At 32.2% G+C, this 17,216-nt stretch overlaps 1 protein-coding gene across 20 annotated transcripts in view; it reads right to left on the bottom strand.

Moving 5' to 3' along the window:
* Nucleotides 1–15,394, bottom strand: part of LOC108004261 (actin-binding LIM protein 2) — a 32,334-nt gene extending 16,940 nt beyond the window's left edge. For 9 of the 20 annotated variants that reach the window (XR_009833474.1, XM_062087435.1, XM_062087418.1 and 6 more), the window contains exon 1: nucleotides 7,789–8,296. Coding sequence is in view for 19 of the 20 variants with exons in the window: in XM_062087435.1 (XP_061943419.1) it covers nucleotides 7,789–7,879 (91 nt within the window). In the remaining variant the exon portion in view is untranslated. Of the gene's footprint in view, nucleotides 1–7,788; nucleotides 8,298–14,246 lie in introns of those variants that run through there. The other 11 variants (XM_062087423.1, XM_062087426.1, XM_062087424.1 and 8 more) reach the window with 2 other exon arrangements.
* Between the last annotated feature and the right edge of the window lie 1,822 nt (nucleotides 15,395–17,216).

The following is a 17,216-nucleotide window of genomic DNA, read 5'->3' as shown; positions in this document are numbered from 1 at the left end:
ATTCTCGCGCGATGCAAAAAAAAAAAATGCAATCTCGAGCCGGTTTTTTTTACGTTAATTGGACGATACGACAGTTAACGGAGATCGCACGAATCACCGTGTTCTCCGCGTCGATCGTAATTAACGCTCAAAAAGACGAGATAAGCTCCTTTGAGCGCCTGAACCACGATGAAACTTGTTGATAGAGCGTTCAAAAGAAAGTTCCCTCGAATAAGAAGGAGAAAACGCAATGGGATCGATGATCGCGTAACGAAGCGGTTACGTTGGCAAGATTCGATCGGGTTTTTTTATATCGGTATGACCTGGCGTGACCCAGACGAGACACCTGCGGCTCGATTGCGTAAAGTTTGTGGACAGTCTCGTGTGATCGATTAACTGGCAAATGTTAAGCGCCATTGACGTGGAGTCGAGTGTTGTAATTTGCGAAGATTGTGAGAAGTCGAGTGTGTTACGACGCTTTGTTGAAAATCTAGGACATGCTTGGGCGTAGTGTTCTCCATAAATCAAGTTTTACAATGCTTCGTTAGATATATTATTTTTCTTGCAGTCAAGAAATTTCTAACGTGTTGCACTCTTATAATACGATTTTAGATTTCCAAAAACCTTCCAAGTCAAAGAAGATTTATAAGGATTTGTTTTAACTATCCTTTAGCGTAGCTACCTTCTTTTCTCCTTAGGCCGAAAATAAATTTCCTTATAACTCAATATTCTCCGATACCATGCATATGGCGTCAATTCCTCCAAGTTTATTTCAACGTAGCCTGCTACTTCTAACTCAAAGGCAGAAACCTTTGTGTTTAGACAAGCTAAAACTAGCTACCAACTGACGTAACAACACGATCTATCACCTATCCTCGTATCATCTCGAAAGAGATAAAGGCTGAAATAACAGATACATACATATACACGTTCGAATATACCCGAGGTATATCCTTGGTTACGCAACATTCGATTCTTTTTTTTTTTCACGTTATTTTTTCCATTTTAATATCCGGTTCTCGGTGGTGTACAATGACGAATAAGAAAACGGCCACGAGCGTTCTTCTTTTCTCTGCCAGTCTGGAACGACTGGTGAAGGCGTTAAAGGAAATAACAGAGCGATCGTCACACGACTAGTCGAGTGATTCATGCTACAATTTTTTCTTCGTTTTCCCGATTCCGTTTCACTCGCGATGAAAAGAAACGTTCTTTTCCTCGGCCCAGAAAACGCATCGACATTTCAATTAAGGAGAATCGAGAAATTTCGAATTTACCTGAGATTAAGAATGCTAATTGTTAATGCCAATATTTCATCGTTTAATTTGTGTCCGAGGAAAATAAGGAGAATAACACGTTTACTTTGAATATTTGTATAGAACGTGTATATCGCTTCATTATCATATATTCTTTTGCTCTTTTAAAAAGCCTAAAAAATACGTTGAACAATCACCTATTGTGATTAATAATCTTCAATTATTATAATACAGATAGATTATCAGAGTTTGAATTAAATTCGTAATTTGCTTAATTATAAATCGCTTAAATTTAATTAATATTCTACGCTTCGAAAATATAATTGAAAATCATTAGATGCTAATTACTTGTAAAATAAAATGATTTAGTTCAAACTGTTGTGAATTAGCAACAAACGACTCATTCGAAATACCAATTGAGGATAAAATCCGGTTAGATGAAAAACGCTTGCATGTTTGCGTGGCAACCTCGACGATGTTTCAAGTTAAAATTACACTCCGTAAGGAGTTTCCCATGTGCGTATGATCAAGAACAAGGTCTGAAAGAGCGGAGTCAACGGGTCGTTCTAATTCAATGATTCGATCCCCCGCCAGAAGTCTGTTCGTTACGTTATCGGTTGTTTTGAACGCGAAGAAATCTCTCGTTCCCTCTTCCTTCGTGTATACATATCCATAAATTGCCGTCTATCAGTTGGAACATTGTTACGTGCAAAAAAGAAAGAGGAGGTTGCCACGACAGACGAGAGGAGGTTCATCGACGAGAAAAGGGGATAGGTTGGATTATCTTTTTAAAAGACGATCGATCGACCGTCATGCAAATAACTCAATTTCCGTCCAGAGTATCGCGAAACTGTTCGCGGTCGTGGAATGCGATTAACCGAGATAATCCACTTTCTCGTGGTCGATGGGTAATCAGGTTCCTTTCTCCCCCGGTTGGAAGAAAAAAGCGGCCACGAATCGTGCGTGACTTTTATACGTAAGTCTCGCGTGCTGACAGTCGGGGCGATGTCATCATCGGGACAAAAATACGAGATGATTCAAAGGTGAGATCGCAGGATTCGGCGGGTTATCGTTTCACGGCTAAATGGAAAGCCTAACATATTTTAATAGCTCGCGTCAGTGTAAATTTTGATACGTATTACCGTCCCGAGAAAATTATATTTTTAAATATAGAGATACGTGGAATACGGAATAAAAATAATAATAGTTTATTTGTAGATCGTATAGCGTGATAAGAAATTAATTATAATAAGAAATAATTGATCGTTGCACACGAAAGAGGAAAGACTAAATATAGACACGTTACGCGGTTTGATGTATCGTTTTAATCGTTATGATATGTAACTTCTTAACGCGATAAATTTCGGAAGTTTAAAAAGATATCTCTTCGAATTAAATTCCTATCATTTTTGAATCAGCTTGTACGACACGTGACCCGAGTAATTACATCGCGATGAGTGTATTAAATACGTATCAATTTGTCAAAGGATACGTGACTTTTTTCGCAACGGCGAGACGATGAGTCTCGTTTTCCGGAAGTATAAATCAAGCTTTCTCGCTCGTCTCATTTAGCCTCGTTTAAACATCGCGCCAATATGCTGAGTCGTACTCCAACTTATATTAAATCACGAGTCATACCGAGCTAATGTTCGCTTACTGTTGAAATTTATCGAAAACTCGAAAGAGATAATTCTCGGCAAAAAACTTTTTCCACGATTATTATGAAATTAGATCGAATAGAGATTTTAGCCTTATCAGTTGATTAGATTAAAAACGTATCGAAACGATGAGAATATATAATTATCCTCTGTTTACAGAATCGCCTGTTTTTCACACCGCGACTTTAAAAATATACGATGACATCACGCGACGACCGTATATTTGACGTCATCGTGCTGTCACGTGAGTTAGAGCAAGTCCCGTATAATTGTACATGTGTATTCGTTGGGAGCGATTTTAATTGCTTATAAGAAATCGATGACAATTTTCAGCTATCCGTTGATAGTGATAGTTCGAACGTATAATGGTGCACGACGATATCGAGAAATAATTTCGCCAGGAATTATTTGCGGTTCGAAGTTGATGAATATCTTCTATAGAGTTCAATTTCCAGATTTCAATGGGCAATATTGAGAGTTTGGTATGAAACTTGTTTACCAGAAACTTCGATACGAGGTGTATTTCTCTTTAGAAAAGAATTTACTCATTGAAACTACACAGTGGATACGTGATACAATTGTAACTCAATACTAACTCTCGATCGATTATTTGTTTGATATTAATCGTCTATGATATCAACAATTTATTTAATATTTATTATCCTAACTTTTTTATATTCAATAAAATATATTTCAAAAACTTTCCACAAATTGGAAATGAAAATTTCTTTTACGTTATATAATATCTTGATATCTTCGCTGAATATCTATATAGATATATACCTTCGTTCAATTACACGCAAAAAATATATCTGATATGATAAAATCGAAAAGAATCGAATTGATATAATGTTAAGCGCAATTCGACACGAGACCGCGAAAGGTTAAAGATTCTATTTTACTATCCGAGAAGGATCAAAAGATCGCATAAATAAAAGCGCAGTAGAATCTTTTGATTTAACTCTTTGACGTAGCAACTAGATGTTATTCGTTAAATCATACTTGAACAAGCTTACTTCAAGTCGTTTATTTTCCTGTTATTGCCGTGGTACCATTGAAACGAGAAGGATACTTCAATAAACCACTATGGAGCTCCATTATTACCATGAAACCATTAATGGCTTATTACCGATGTAGTTATGATGACAACCATAAGAACGAAATAATAGAAAGATTAACGAATACAAATATGTAAAGTACGTAACAATGTAATACATTACAGTGATGATCGAGGACCTTTGCCCGTATTTACCGTATTCGTAATGAGTAACAAAGTCGACGTTCCGTCAGGGAGCACGAAAAACACACCTATATACTTTGTACAATTGCTCCAGAACGCTATAATATCCCTTATTAGAATAATTGGATAGACCAGCTACCGCAAACTATGCATACCACCGTTAGGGAACAAGAAATCTCGTCCGCGAGGAATCTGAAACGACCTCATTCCGATTCTAATCGAAAGCAACGATAAGCAACGATAAAACGGACGAGAGACGTTTGAAAGCATTCGTCGTTTCGCCGAAATTGGGCCACGTTTGTACGTATTTTCTACGATATTATATTGGCGATCCTCGCGCGTAACGTTTTGCAATCGCGAGCACGAGTGCTATTTCTACGCGAGCGATGTAGAAACATTCTTTAATCTTCATAGAAATTTCTGGCGTGGAATTCGCCGCGTTGATAACGCGCGAACCGGTAAGAGTTCGTAGGAGGAGATCAGAATTTTTAATGAACGATGATCAACCGGATCCGGCAAGATGTGACACCTACGGAACCACTCGAGCTTTTATTCTTTATTTCTTCTGCGCCTTTAAAATCTTTTGTGAGTCGATTCACGTCCGATCGATCGTGATGGTTAAAATATCGATTTAACACGAGATAATTTATTAAGGTAAATAATTATACGCGCTTGAAATAGTTCGGGGAAAAATGAGAAATTGCGTAATTGCGGTTCATCCACATGCGGATCGTCCCACATGCAACGAAACCCCGACACCGTATATATTAATATGATTCATAATCTTATTTAAATGGGATGTCACGAAACCGTGTTTCCAGGTTACTGAAAATCTCACCCGAAATTCCGTGTTATTAATTCTGTGGTTCAACGACCTGGTCGCGTATTTTTCAATGCATCGTTTATTCGACGTGCCATTAATCGTTTCATCTTAACGAACGATGGTTGTTGAGGTATAAATACATGGACTGGTTTAGAATCTATTTAATCTCATTAAGATATGTGTAAGTGTATGTAGTACGCTCATATATTTAGTTGCAAGGGATGAACAACGATGTAGGGAGTGCAAGGTTCATATAAACATGACCCGATTAATTTTTCTGCAGTATCCATTTTTATTATAAGATATCTTTGAATATACAAACCAATAATAAATAATCAATTTTACTGTTTCGATTTCATTCCCTAAAGTAAGTCAGAATAACAATGAAACAGAATACAAAGTGAATGCCCTCTGAGTGAAAATTAATCAATCTCTCGAGAAAATTAATCAACCTCTGAAGGCAACAAGGATGTACAAATTTAGAAAAAAAAATTTCGGATTTCTCGTATATATTTTGCCGCTTTATTTTATTGATCGTTGATCGACACGACGACATTCGTTCTACATTAAATAAATCAATTGATCGTTTCACAATATTAGATAATATTACAGTGATCGATGAAACCACTAAAAACTTCACGGATTTTTTTTTCGTAAAGGAAGGAAACCGGTTTAGTTAGATCTATGATATCGTACGATTCAACTCGTAACCTATCATCGAGAATAACACGTTTCACATACGTTCCTCTCTGCTTCGGTATGTTAATATGATTCATAAATGGTTTAAATAGGATGTCGCAAAGTGGGGTCAAACACGACGACCCCTAAGTGGCTAGATCTTTCTCTCAATGCACTTTGGGTCACACGCGATCGATCAACGATTGTATGTATTTAATGAATTTTTAGGGATCATAGTCAATCGTTAACCATCTTTCGAACGCAATTGAAATCGTAATTTGATATTTTTATAGAAGAAAATATGGGAAAAATATGAAATATTTTCAAGAGAATATTACACAAGAATAATTAATATTATTATTTAACATCATTCTTATGTTGAAAAGTTACTTTCTTGTTCTAGTATTTTTTCAATTTTTATTACAACTACGAGTAGACAAAGATTCTAACGTTTGAACGTTATCAAAGACCAAGCTTTTAATAGCTCATTCTCCGCTTATCGGTATTTTTGCACGCCCTATCTAATCGCATCAATAATATAACATAAAAAACGCTATTAAATTGTGCGTTACGATTTGATGAGAATTCAGGCCAATACTATCATTACTATTCGATTAATATTCGATTTCAAAACTATAGGTATTTAGTAAAGTTTAATAAAATTTTTTTATAAAAAAAAAAATGACGAAAGAAAATAGATCGATACCACGTTAATTAAAAAGATGCATTGCGAAGAAAATATGGTAATCATTCGTCGCTTATGCAACAGGATGTAATGGGTCTTTTGTGTGCAATTAACCGCATCATGGCTATGTGTTACAACTATTTAATAATGTATCGAACATCATTGAGTGGTAGTCCACGAGAAACGAATGCACGAAGAATTGAATTACAAAGTGGCCTGCATACCGACTTTCATCGAGGCGTTGTCGAATGATTAGTGAAACGATATCATGATAATTATAAACCGTTATGCGAGAGAAATCACGTGGTCTTATACATATATCTCTCATATTTCTCATATTTCTTTGATTTCCATTAATTTTCAATAAAAAAAAAATTATAACAAATATTAAACGATTTCTCTTGTAAGAAACAATCGAATACCATGATGATGAATTATGGAATACGAAAATTATCTTAACGAGAGTATTCTAAAAATGACACAAGAAAAAAAAATTGAAAAAGAAATTAAAAAACTTGGAAAATAAAAACGATATAGAAATTTATGATTTCATCTCTGCATCATTCTATTTAAGGAACAAGAAAGTTCTTTCTCCTTTCTCGAAGTTTTCATTGGTGATCGTTCTCTGCTTAAAGATGCATCGATCGTGTCTGAACGGTCACGTTCTTTTTGCTGGTCACGTCACGAACATCGGAGGGAGAAAATCGTGACGAGCCGTTCGAGGAAATGGCGGAAAGAAAGGGATCGTATCGATGAACTTTTCGCGTGTCAGTGAGCAAACTCAAAGAAAAATGTCGATTAGACAATCGACCGTTATTTAATAATTCCTTTTTTTTCAAGATCTGCTACTTGTCGTTCTATTCTCTTTATCTAATCGTCTGTTCGATATCGCGCCTTTATGCTATTGTTCCTTGAAATTTAAACTCGTTTAAAATAAAATTAAAATTTTGCCCACGTTATCTAAGAATCATGATATCACGCAGTCATTGAGCGTTACATTTTCACAGTTCGCTACAATTACTTTCGTCTATCGTGAGTGATTAATTAACGCGGATGACGTTACACGAAATTCAAGGTCTCCGATAGACACTCGAAACGAAATCATAAGACCTAAATCGTTAAATCATTGTTCTCGAAACTTTTTTAGAAATATAATTTCTTACGTTTACGTATCTATAATATTTATTGGAAAACTTTTAAAAACGTATATTCTAAATCTACGAATCTTAATCTTATTATTAATCTTTTTATCGAAAAAATTTCAAGAACAAATACCAAGTAGCATTGGACGAGAACAATCGTAATATGAAAAAAAAAAATAATTACTGGAAGTATCCATCATTCACGACTTCAAAAACTTAGTTTATTTTATTCCAAACATTTCATTTTCTTCCTTAAAATATTATCCGGCACAATTTCCATCCTAGATTGTCTCGAGCAGCAGTTTACTCGACTCGAAAAGAACTCCTTACCCCTTTTTAGCTGTTTCTGCTTGAGTTCCTGGTCCCTCTTGACCCCGTTACTTTCACTCGCAATAAAATTTTCGCTCGTCTTCGACTTCATTATACCGGTTGGTCGTGACGATTGCGTAACACTCGCAGTAACGCCACAACGAGAACTACACCTCTTTTTTGTCTCTCTTTTTCCGGTATAGACCACGATAAGATAATCGATATGTATCACGATTGGAAATATTTTTATCGGCCAATTTATCGTTTAATATGATATTTTACGAGAATTAAAAATATAACGATAGAGATCAAAAAAAAATGTTCTTTTAAAAATAAGAATTTATAATTTTAAGACACCTCGCGACACTTTGAAATTTTCACACGAAATGCTCGCAGCGATAAATACATGCGATCACGAGACGCCCGTAAATACGATACAAACAGCACGAGCGCCGATCGCCGACTGACGATGAGCGGCGAACGATCGAGAGGCGCTGAGGATTCGTGCGTCGAGTTCCGATTGTCAACCACGATTGACATTTACTTTTCACGGCCGTTCCTATACGCAGTGATTGACGCATGCACTACGAATAATCACGATCCATGCCGAAAATACCTATACGTATCGATCGCGTCGATCTCACCGATTAATTTGTTGCGTCCTGCTCTAAATGGTGGTCTTTGTCTCTTCATGAATCGATCGAATTACATAACTTATAGTTCGATAATTTTCTTTTCCGTGAACATAGAATAAAGATGATACTTTACAAATTAATTTATAAAATAAATCTCAATGTTAATCGTTGTTGCATTAAATATTTAGTTAAAAAACGTTTGACATTATAAAATTATATAATATAATTAAAATTCGCAGAAGTAATAGAATGACGCGTGTACTTTTAATTAGAAATTGTTTTTAATGGAAGGTTTATTAATGGAACACGTGAGCTGTTTCCAATCAGTATGCAGCTATATTTAATCTCCCGATATCCCAAGGGTTATTTCGAAATAGTAGTACCTTGAACCATATTTCCATTCTTTTATTCCTTTTTTCTTTAAATAACTTTGCGATAACTTCTTTTTACTGTTCGATAATTATCTTATTTAAGGGATGAGGAATATCGGGCATATTTGCAACGATACTGTGATTAAATTCTTAAAAAGGGTGCGCCTAATCGTTTTTTTCGACCGTCTACATGCGAAGGTCATCACGATACACGATCGTAAAATAATCAAGGTTAACGAAGAAATCAACGTGCTAGCAACGACACGATAATAACGCATCGTTATCAATTAATTAACAATGGAAAACAACACGGTGAAGTCTTGCTTTACAGTTCTCATTCACGTTTCTTAGTATTGTTTGCACGATCGAGTCACGTACGGTAACAACAAAATTCCGCAACGAAGAAGAAGAAACAGTATCGTTAGGTCGAGGACTATCAAATGAACACGTAAGAGAGTTTGCATAAATTTCTGTTTACCTTTCCTCGATAAGGAACGAGTAGAAGCTTATATTACGTGCAATTTTAACCAGTTTGTATGCATAAATTACGGTCGAATTACATCGAATTTACCGATTTTCATGAATCCTCAAGATTGATCAAATTCTGAAGTAATTGGATCATTTTAATAGGATTTTGATTTTCATTGAATGAAAATTTATGATCAAATATCAATTCATATCAAATTCCATTTTTTTTGTATGAAAAAAAAGGGAGCTAAAGATGAAAACAAAATCGAAATAATTAATTGTAGTTCGTACACAATACGAATATGTTTTATCTTGAAATCAATTGTGCGATAGTGTTATTATATTACCAGTATGTGCATCGAAAGGGAATTCTATACGACTTATCTGCTTTCAAATAGTGCTGATATTTGTTACAGGTATATAGATTATGCAAATATCTTGGATTAAGACATTATTTATACAACGGCATTTAAAATAAAATAACATTTTAAAGTGATATAAATTATTTCCGAAATAAATTATGATAGTAAATGATTTTTTTAGATCTTTATTAAAATGTTTAATAGAAATAAATTACAAATGAAAAAAATTAAAAAATTTCTTACAAACTAAGACAGCCTGTGATAGTAAATTATATTTGTTGAATATATGTATACATGTATACATGCCGCACATGCCACATATGTACATACATCTATGGATAATAAAAGTAGAACTCAATGCGACAAAGATGCACCATTTACAGCATACAGTCAATTCATTTTGAATTTTTCTGATTTTTAAACCGATATTACAAGCTTCGGATTCTTTGGATGAATTATACATGCATGTGCGTTAGAAGAATGAGAAATCATATGATACCGCGAATTTTAAACTATTTTTATAATATTTTTTATTATATTGTTGTATCCCTTTTGTTTCTTGAATAAATAAAATCTATATTTATATAGATTTATATATATATATTATATTTTTTTTTAAGAAAAATACTTTATATTATAATCTTGATAAGAAAGAAAAGAAGGAAAATATATATAATAATAATAATAATAATAATAATAAAGCTCGTGGAAAGATTCGCTGAGGCATGATCGACCAGCACGCGGACCAGGAATGCGTGACGGCTAGTATCGTGCAACGAATCGAAGAAACGCGAAACGAGAGAGAAAAATAAGACAGCAACGCTTGATGCGCGTCGAGTGTCAATACCTGCGTGACTGAGTCACGCAGCGGCTTTTTAAGTTTGCTTTCTTGCCTCGTGTCTGTTATCGCAAGACCGCGGTTTAGACGATCAACCGGATCCTTTTTCGTCACTGGTATTTCTTCAAATAGTCGTAACTTTGATCATCATTATCATGCGAATATCTCTCCTTAGAACGACGAAATTTCTATTTATTGTCGGTAAAGATTATTCTGTATATTTGATATATTTTTAACAGATTGAACACATGCGAAGATTGTATAAAACTTTATAAGACGTCAATCCGTTTAAGTCACCGGAGGTGTCTAGTGACCGCAATTCTTCCTGCGTTCCCATTTTTGCACACTTGTTTCCACGATAAGATAATTAAATAGGCGTAATTTTTTTCTTTTTTTTTTTTTACTTTTATTTCACGAATTCGATATGCATTAAGAAAAACACGCGAGAGAATAAAATCAAAGTAATCGATAATAATTAAATCTGAAATCTTGAGAATTTTTTAAATTATAATATGTAATTATAATTATAGTACGAAATCGAGATTGATGAAAAACAGAAAAACAGAAATAATAAATTACTTATTGTTAATAAAATATATAGTAATATTCCATAAAAAATGCAAAAATTTTTAAGTTAATATTTTAATTGAGAATCATAAATGCAGTAAGAGTGTAAGATTGTTTCGATACAACTTTCATTTTTTTCATCCTTTCAACGTACTATACCTACTTTCTCCTGCTCTTTTTAAACGATTGTTCTGAGTAAACCTCAACTGTATATTCTGACATTTAGCATCCATTTTCGTATTAGAGATTTTAGTAATTTGTAATGTTGATAATTAACATTTCTTCGGCAAATATTTGAAGAATTTAATACAACATATATATATTAATATTTTGAGATTTCCGAAAAAAAATTTGTGCATTTTTTTTCTACCAATAGAATTTTCTACCAGTAGAGAAACGAGACGATATTCAAATGTAATCATATCTGCTTATGGGATAATAAACAATATTTCGTCGCATTTCACAAGTTACGTAACCATGGAGTTACATTACATTCACTTCAGTGACTTCCTCGAAGGACCTCCTACTAGTAACCTGAATACGGGAGGTAAAATATCGATTCGCATATATTCAAAAGAAAGGATCGAGAATTTGGACTAATGTCCTTTAACCGGGATAAAGATTCTTTTTATTTTTGACTTTTTGCCAGAAACTGGTCAACTGCTACCTGCTATTTTACATTTAATAAAGTTAAATACTGAATTACTTTAAAAAATTAATTTAAAGATCATTTGTACAACGATCATTTATCAAGTTTTAATTTTGGAAAATAATTTTTGAAAATATATTAAAAAATACTGCTTTACATTGTATACTTTAAATAGTACCTTACATTGAATTGAATTGAAATATGATTTAGTAATTGCATATAATTTTGTCTTTTCATCAAAATTCTTAATTTTCAAATAAATTTAATTTTTAAATAATAGTTTATGATACATTCGTAAATTATTCGACTTTTTTTCATATTTATATGAATTACCATATAAATGCTATACGATACAACTGAAACACCCTATAAATGCTATATTCACTTGAACGCATATAATATATATAACTCATGTAACCGCAGAAATCTCCCTCCTATCTCTCTCTTGAGATAGAAACATTGTTGCAGTCGGACTATTTTCAAAGCAAGAGTCGAAACAGAACTCTTGTGAAAAAAAACCGATTCGTTCCACAATTTCAATTTAATTTGAATGCGTGAAACCACTTCCTTCTCGATTATTAATGGTTCATTACAGCCTCGCGATAAGATTCGAGCAATTGCATGATTCCACGTGCCATGAATCTACCGCATTCAGATTTTTACTGATCGTTCATGCAAACTTCTATTGCTAAATGAAAAATACAAATCATAAAAGTGCGCGCATTCATGCCAATTTCGATGCATTTCACTCGATGGGATTGTCCCTTTCGGTTACTAGCGCAGCGTGAATCGAACACAAGGGGGGCAAGTATCGATCTGCAGCGGTTGCAGTTTCACTGAAAGCCGGCAACGGAGTTAACGACACTCTCCGAGGGTAGGACCCTTGTACCAAATGTATGTCAATATACAAGGGACGCAAAAGAAAAGAAAAAATCAATACCATTCGTCGATTGGTATATTATTTAAAACTCTTATTTATAACTCGGGTGGAATATGCGTTAAACGAGAGTGCGAAAGGTAACGTACATCGATTCTATGCGAAAGTAATTCCATATGAATCAAGTTATCGGTTTAAAAAGCTTATTAAACTTCGAAATATTGATTATTTATAATTATGTATTTTATAAATAATAAATAAATTAGCTTTATAATTATATCGAAATATATAAAAATATGCTAAATATGTATATATATATATATATATATATATATATATATATATATATATATATACATTAATAATCATCGGTATTTCCTGCAGAGATAATATGGCGATTATATTCGAGGGAAGTCAATATTTAAAGGCAATAGACATGTATGGCGTCGTGTTATAGTTTAGAAAAAGCAGGACGATTCATTAAGCGTATCATCGTATTTGCGTTTGTCCCATATATAGAAACTAATCTTAAATTTGTGTTTGAGAAACGATAAGCACGAATCGTTAATATATTTACATTGAACAGAATGAAATTGTATATTTAAATGTGTCAAAAAAATGAAATAACATAAAACGAAATTTTGGAAAAAAGAATAAAATAATAGCATTAGCCTTTGTCAGAAGATGCAACATTGTAATTCGTGAAACTCACGTTGCAATATATATTGTATATCTCGCTACTTCTCTCAGCATTGCATAGGTATTGAAGCGCATACACATCGTGCGAGGTACGGTTGCGTGGGTAGAACGCATAATTGCACGAGCGTCCTCAGATACCGTCTTGAAATCGGTGCTACGCACGGACCACACAACGAAGAGAATTCCACTTGAGTCGATATTTTAAACAATCGAGGAAAGGAATGCTTTTATGCTATCCAGAAAAAATGAATTTATACGCACTTATATACTCATTATCTTACAGTTATGGGAATGGTTTATAGAATTAAAAAATCTCATGTAAAGTAACGATAATATAAATTGTTTTCTCTATATAATTTTATGAGAAAACTCTCATATTATATATATATTCGATGATAATATATCCGGGAATGCAAAAATTAACATTTCTATCTTAAATTGTTGCGGAATTACGCAACAATTATAACATGTTGAAAAACCTGAATAAGACACGAACGATACTTTGTTTTCTATTTCTTAAATCAATGAAGTTCGTAACAAAAATGTGAGAAAAGAAAAGAAAAAATTAACTTTTTCACAAACTATTCTAAGATGATACTACTGATAGCTTTAGCTGAAGATCGAATACGAGCCAGCACTGTTTGAGAATGCAGGTCACTCTCAAATAGCGCGAAAACAAAATGAACAGGAAAAACATTGATGGAGGTTTTACGTCGGGAGCTTACCCTAGGAAACGTCAAACCGATGGATCTACCTATTTATAGCCCCCCCGAGTGAGTTTAACGATACGATCCTTTCGGAAAACATTCGGTATGCTCATCACGAGGAAAAGACCGTGAAAATTGAACAGAAACCGCATGATACAGGGGCGTACCCCGAACACGTTTTTCAACTCTTTGGCAACAGTAAACGAGCCACACATACATACACATATATTCGCCTCAAATAGAGAAGTTGCGGAGAGAGAGAAAAGCTAGCCGGCATTTAGTACTTGGTTTCCGTCTTTTACTTACCCATCTTTGCGACTGGCACGAGATATAATACTTCTAACGGCAGTTAGTCGCAGTCAATGAGTTACACGATCATATTATACCACTAGTCACAAATAGAAACAGCACGAAATTTCACTTAGGAAATCACGGAAAACGCAAGAGACGGTCTTACCACCGAACGCTCGACGTCCGACATTGTAGTGGCGAGCAAGCGTGACAATGCGCAGGCGCATCTGTTTCCTCATTACCGTATCTAAAATTCCAATCACCTAGTATTGTATGTAAGAAAAATTTAAAAATAATTTTTTAATGTTTCATATAATGATTAAATTAGATAATGTTTTATTATCTCTTTATCAATACCTATCTAATGAATTGGTTAAAAGTTGGTAATAGACTGAATGAAAAAATATAAAAAGATAGTATAATATATACTATGCTAAAATCTTACATATAAGCAAAATGGCGCCAAACGAAAGAAACAAAAGTAACATTTTTAAGTATCACTTTAGTGGAACAATGGAAAATATTGTGCTTTCATTATTAATGAAACTTTGAAATTATGATTTATGAAATAATATAATCATATTTTTCAAAATAAAATGATTTGTCAATGAATGCAGAAATAAAATTATTTCTTGCAGAATTTCGATTAATTTCAATATACTTTAATCAATTTGGGATATTGAATATTTAATATATTATCACAATTTACATTATAATATTCGAATTATATTGTAAATTTATTTTTAAAAATAAATAATATTATCTGAAAATAAATAATTTATAAATATAACGAATATTATTTACATTCTTTCAAAAATAATATAAATGATATAAATGATTGAATTTCAAACAAATTTAACTTAAAAAATATAATTAGATAATGTAATTATGTAAAAAATGTAACCATATATCTAATGAATAATATATGATATAATAATTAATATAATTAAAATATACACAATCATATAAAATATTTGATATCAACATATAATACTATCAACTTCAAAAATATTACTATTATCTGGCAATTGAATTAAATCGTAAAATTGATATGTAATTTATATATAAGTAACGACATTTATGCATTCAAAATTTATATTTCATAATCTGAAATACATTAAAAAATTAAATACTTGCGAATAAAATCAGACGAAGTGACAAAAACCTACTATAAAAGGCATTTCTTTCATTTTATATCTCAAAAACATTAAAATTTCTTCACCATTTTAATGTCAATTTTAATATTATCAATTTGTCTCAGAATGAGACTGCAACATTAATAATAACTGAAATTAAAATTTCAAAAAACAAGTAAAAAATATTTAACAGATATCTTGTAGCATATACATTTTATATTCGAGTATATTTATATAAACTATTGAAATAATTGAAATGATAGTAATTTCACATATTATGTCTATTTTTCCAAATCTTTCCAAGAACAAAGAAAAAAAAGATACAAGACAGAAATAAAATAAAAATTGAACACTCTACGCCATCTGTAGTAGAGTACACGAAATAACATAGATAAAGAAAGCAAATAGTGGAAAAAAGATAACGATAAAATAAGAATCAACTTTTAATGCCCTCTCTCGAGTTGAAAAGATATCTCTTTAAAAGCAAGGTAAAATACTATAAAAATTAAAAACTAGTGCCATCTGTTGAGTACAATATGATATTTTTATTCTAGCCATGGTGCTAACCTGCAATTCTTACCCAATCTCATTGTGTTTGCAAAGATGTTTTACTTTCCAGAGATGGCGCTGATAATCAATTCCTATATCACTTTTCAATGATGCAATCTTTTATAAAAGATTCTGAAACAAACTTAAATATAATTTTAAAATGTTAAGTACTTCATCTATTTTAAAAAACAGGAAATCCCTTCTTATCTACCTAAGAATTAAATAATATACATATAAATTTTGAACATTAACAACATAAAAAAAACGTTTCATAATTTTATTATTTATAATGATTACTACATATAGCATTCCAGGATTCAATTTAATCCAGAATAAATTATAAATAATTTAATTTAATGAACAACGAGAATGAATAACATTCAGTGATAAGGTAAGAAATAATCGAGATATCTAAAAAATATAATCGCGATTGCAGCCAATTAGCTTATATTACTTGCTCTACAATTAATAATTATATCACGTATGTTACAATTAGTAATTGTATATCAAGTAATACCAACCCAGGTCTCACCACGTGGAGGTTGCTGCATATTGGAGACCCACCCTAACCACACGACGTCCCATCCACCCTCCTTTTACGTAAAAATTTGTTTATTTAAATTAATTCTCCTTTTGGTGTGTTTGTAAAACGTTCAAATATTTGATCGTTGTGCAAAACAACAAAAGGAATTGTAAGAAAAACCGACGCGGAAAATAATGATTCTTAAAATAAAATTAAAACTATATCTAAAATTAATTACGTAATTAATTCAATTATTTATGTGAGACGCTCTTTCATTATATTATTATTTTATATCTTTATCGTTATGAAAGTGTAAAATAATTTATAAAATGTAATTTAATAATTAATAAATATAGGGGAAAAAATAAACCAACAATGAATAAATAAATAAATAAATGAAATGCGTCTCACAAAGAATTATTCTACCCATCACCATTTATTTATAATTACTTACAACTAAAAATTAAGAAGAGTAAATAACAATTATAAGCAAGTAATTATTAATAAATTAATGAGTAAATAATAATTATAAGTAACTAATTATAAAATAAATTAATTACTTATAATTATTGTTATTCTTCTTAATTTTAAGTGCATGCACTTAATTATAAATATATCTCATCGGTCATCTTACATTTACCTTATTAATATCTTATTACTATCTTATTACTATCTTAATTGTACATGCATTAATTATAAATATATCCTATTTAATAATTTGAATAGCATTGAAATGTAATTTTAACATTTTTTTGTAATGATTTTTTTATTAATTGA

The sequence above is a fragment of the Apis cerana genome, linkage group LG1 (genome assembly GCF_029169275.1).
Source record: "Apis cerana isolate GH-2021 linkage group LG1, AcerK_1.0, whole genome shotgun sequence".
Classification (NCBI taxonomy): domain Eukaryota; kingdom Metazoa; phylum Arthropoda; class Insecta; order Hymenoptera; family Apidae; genus Apis; species Apis cerana.
The sequence above is the reverse complement of the archived record's forward strand: the minus strand, read 5'-3'. Positions and strand labels throughout refer to the sequence as shown.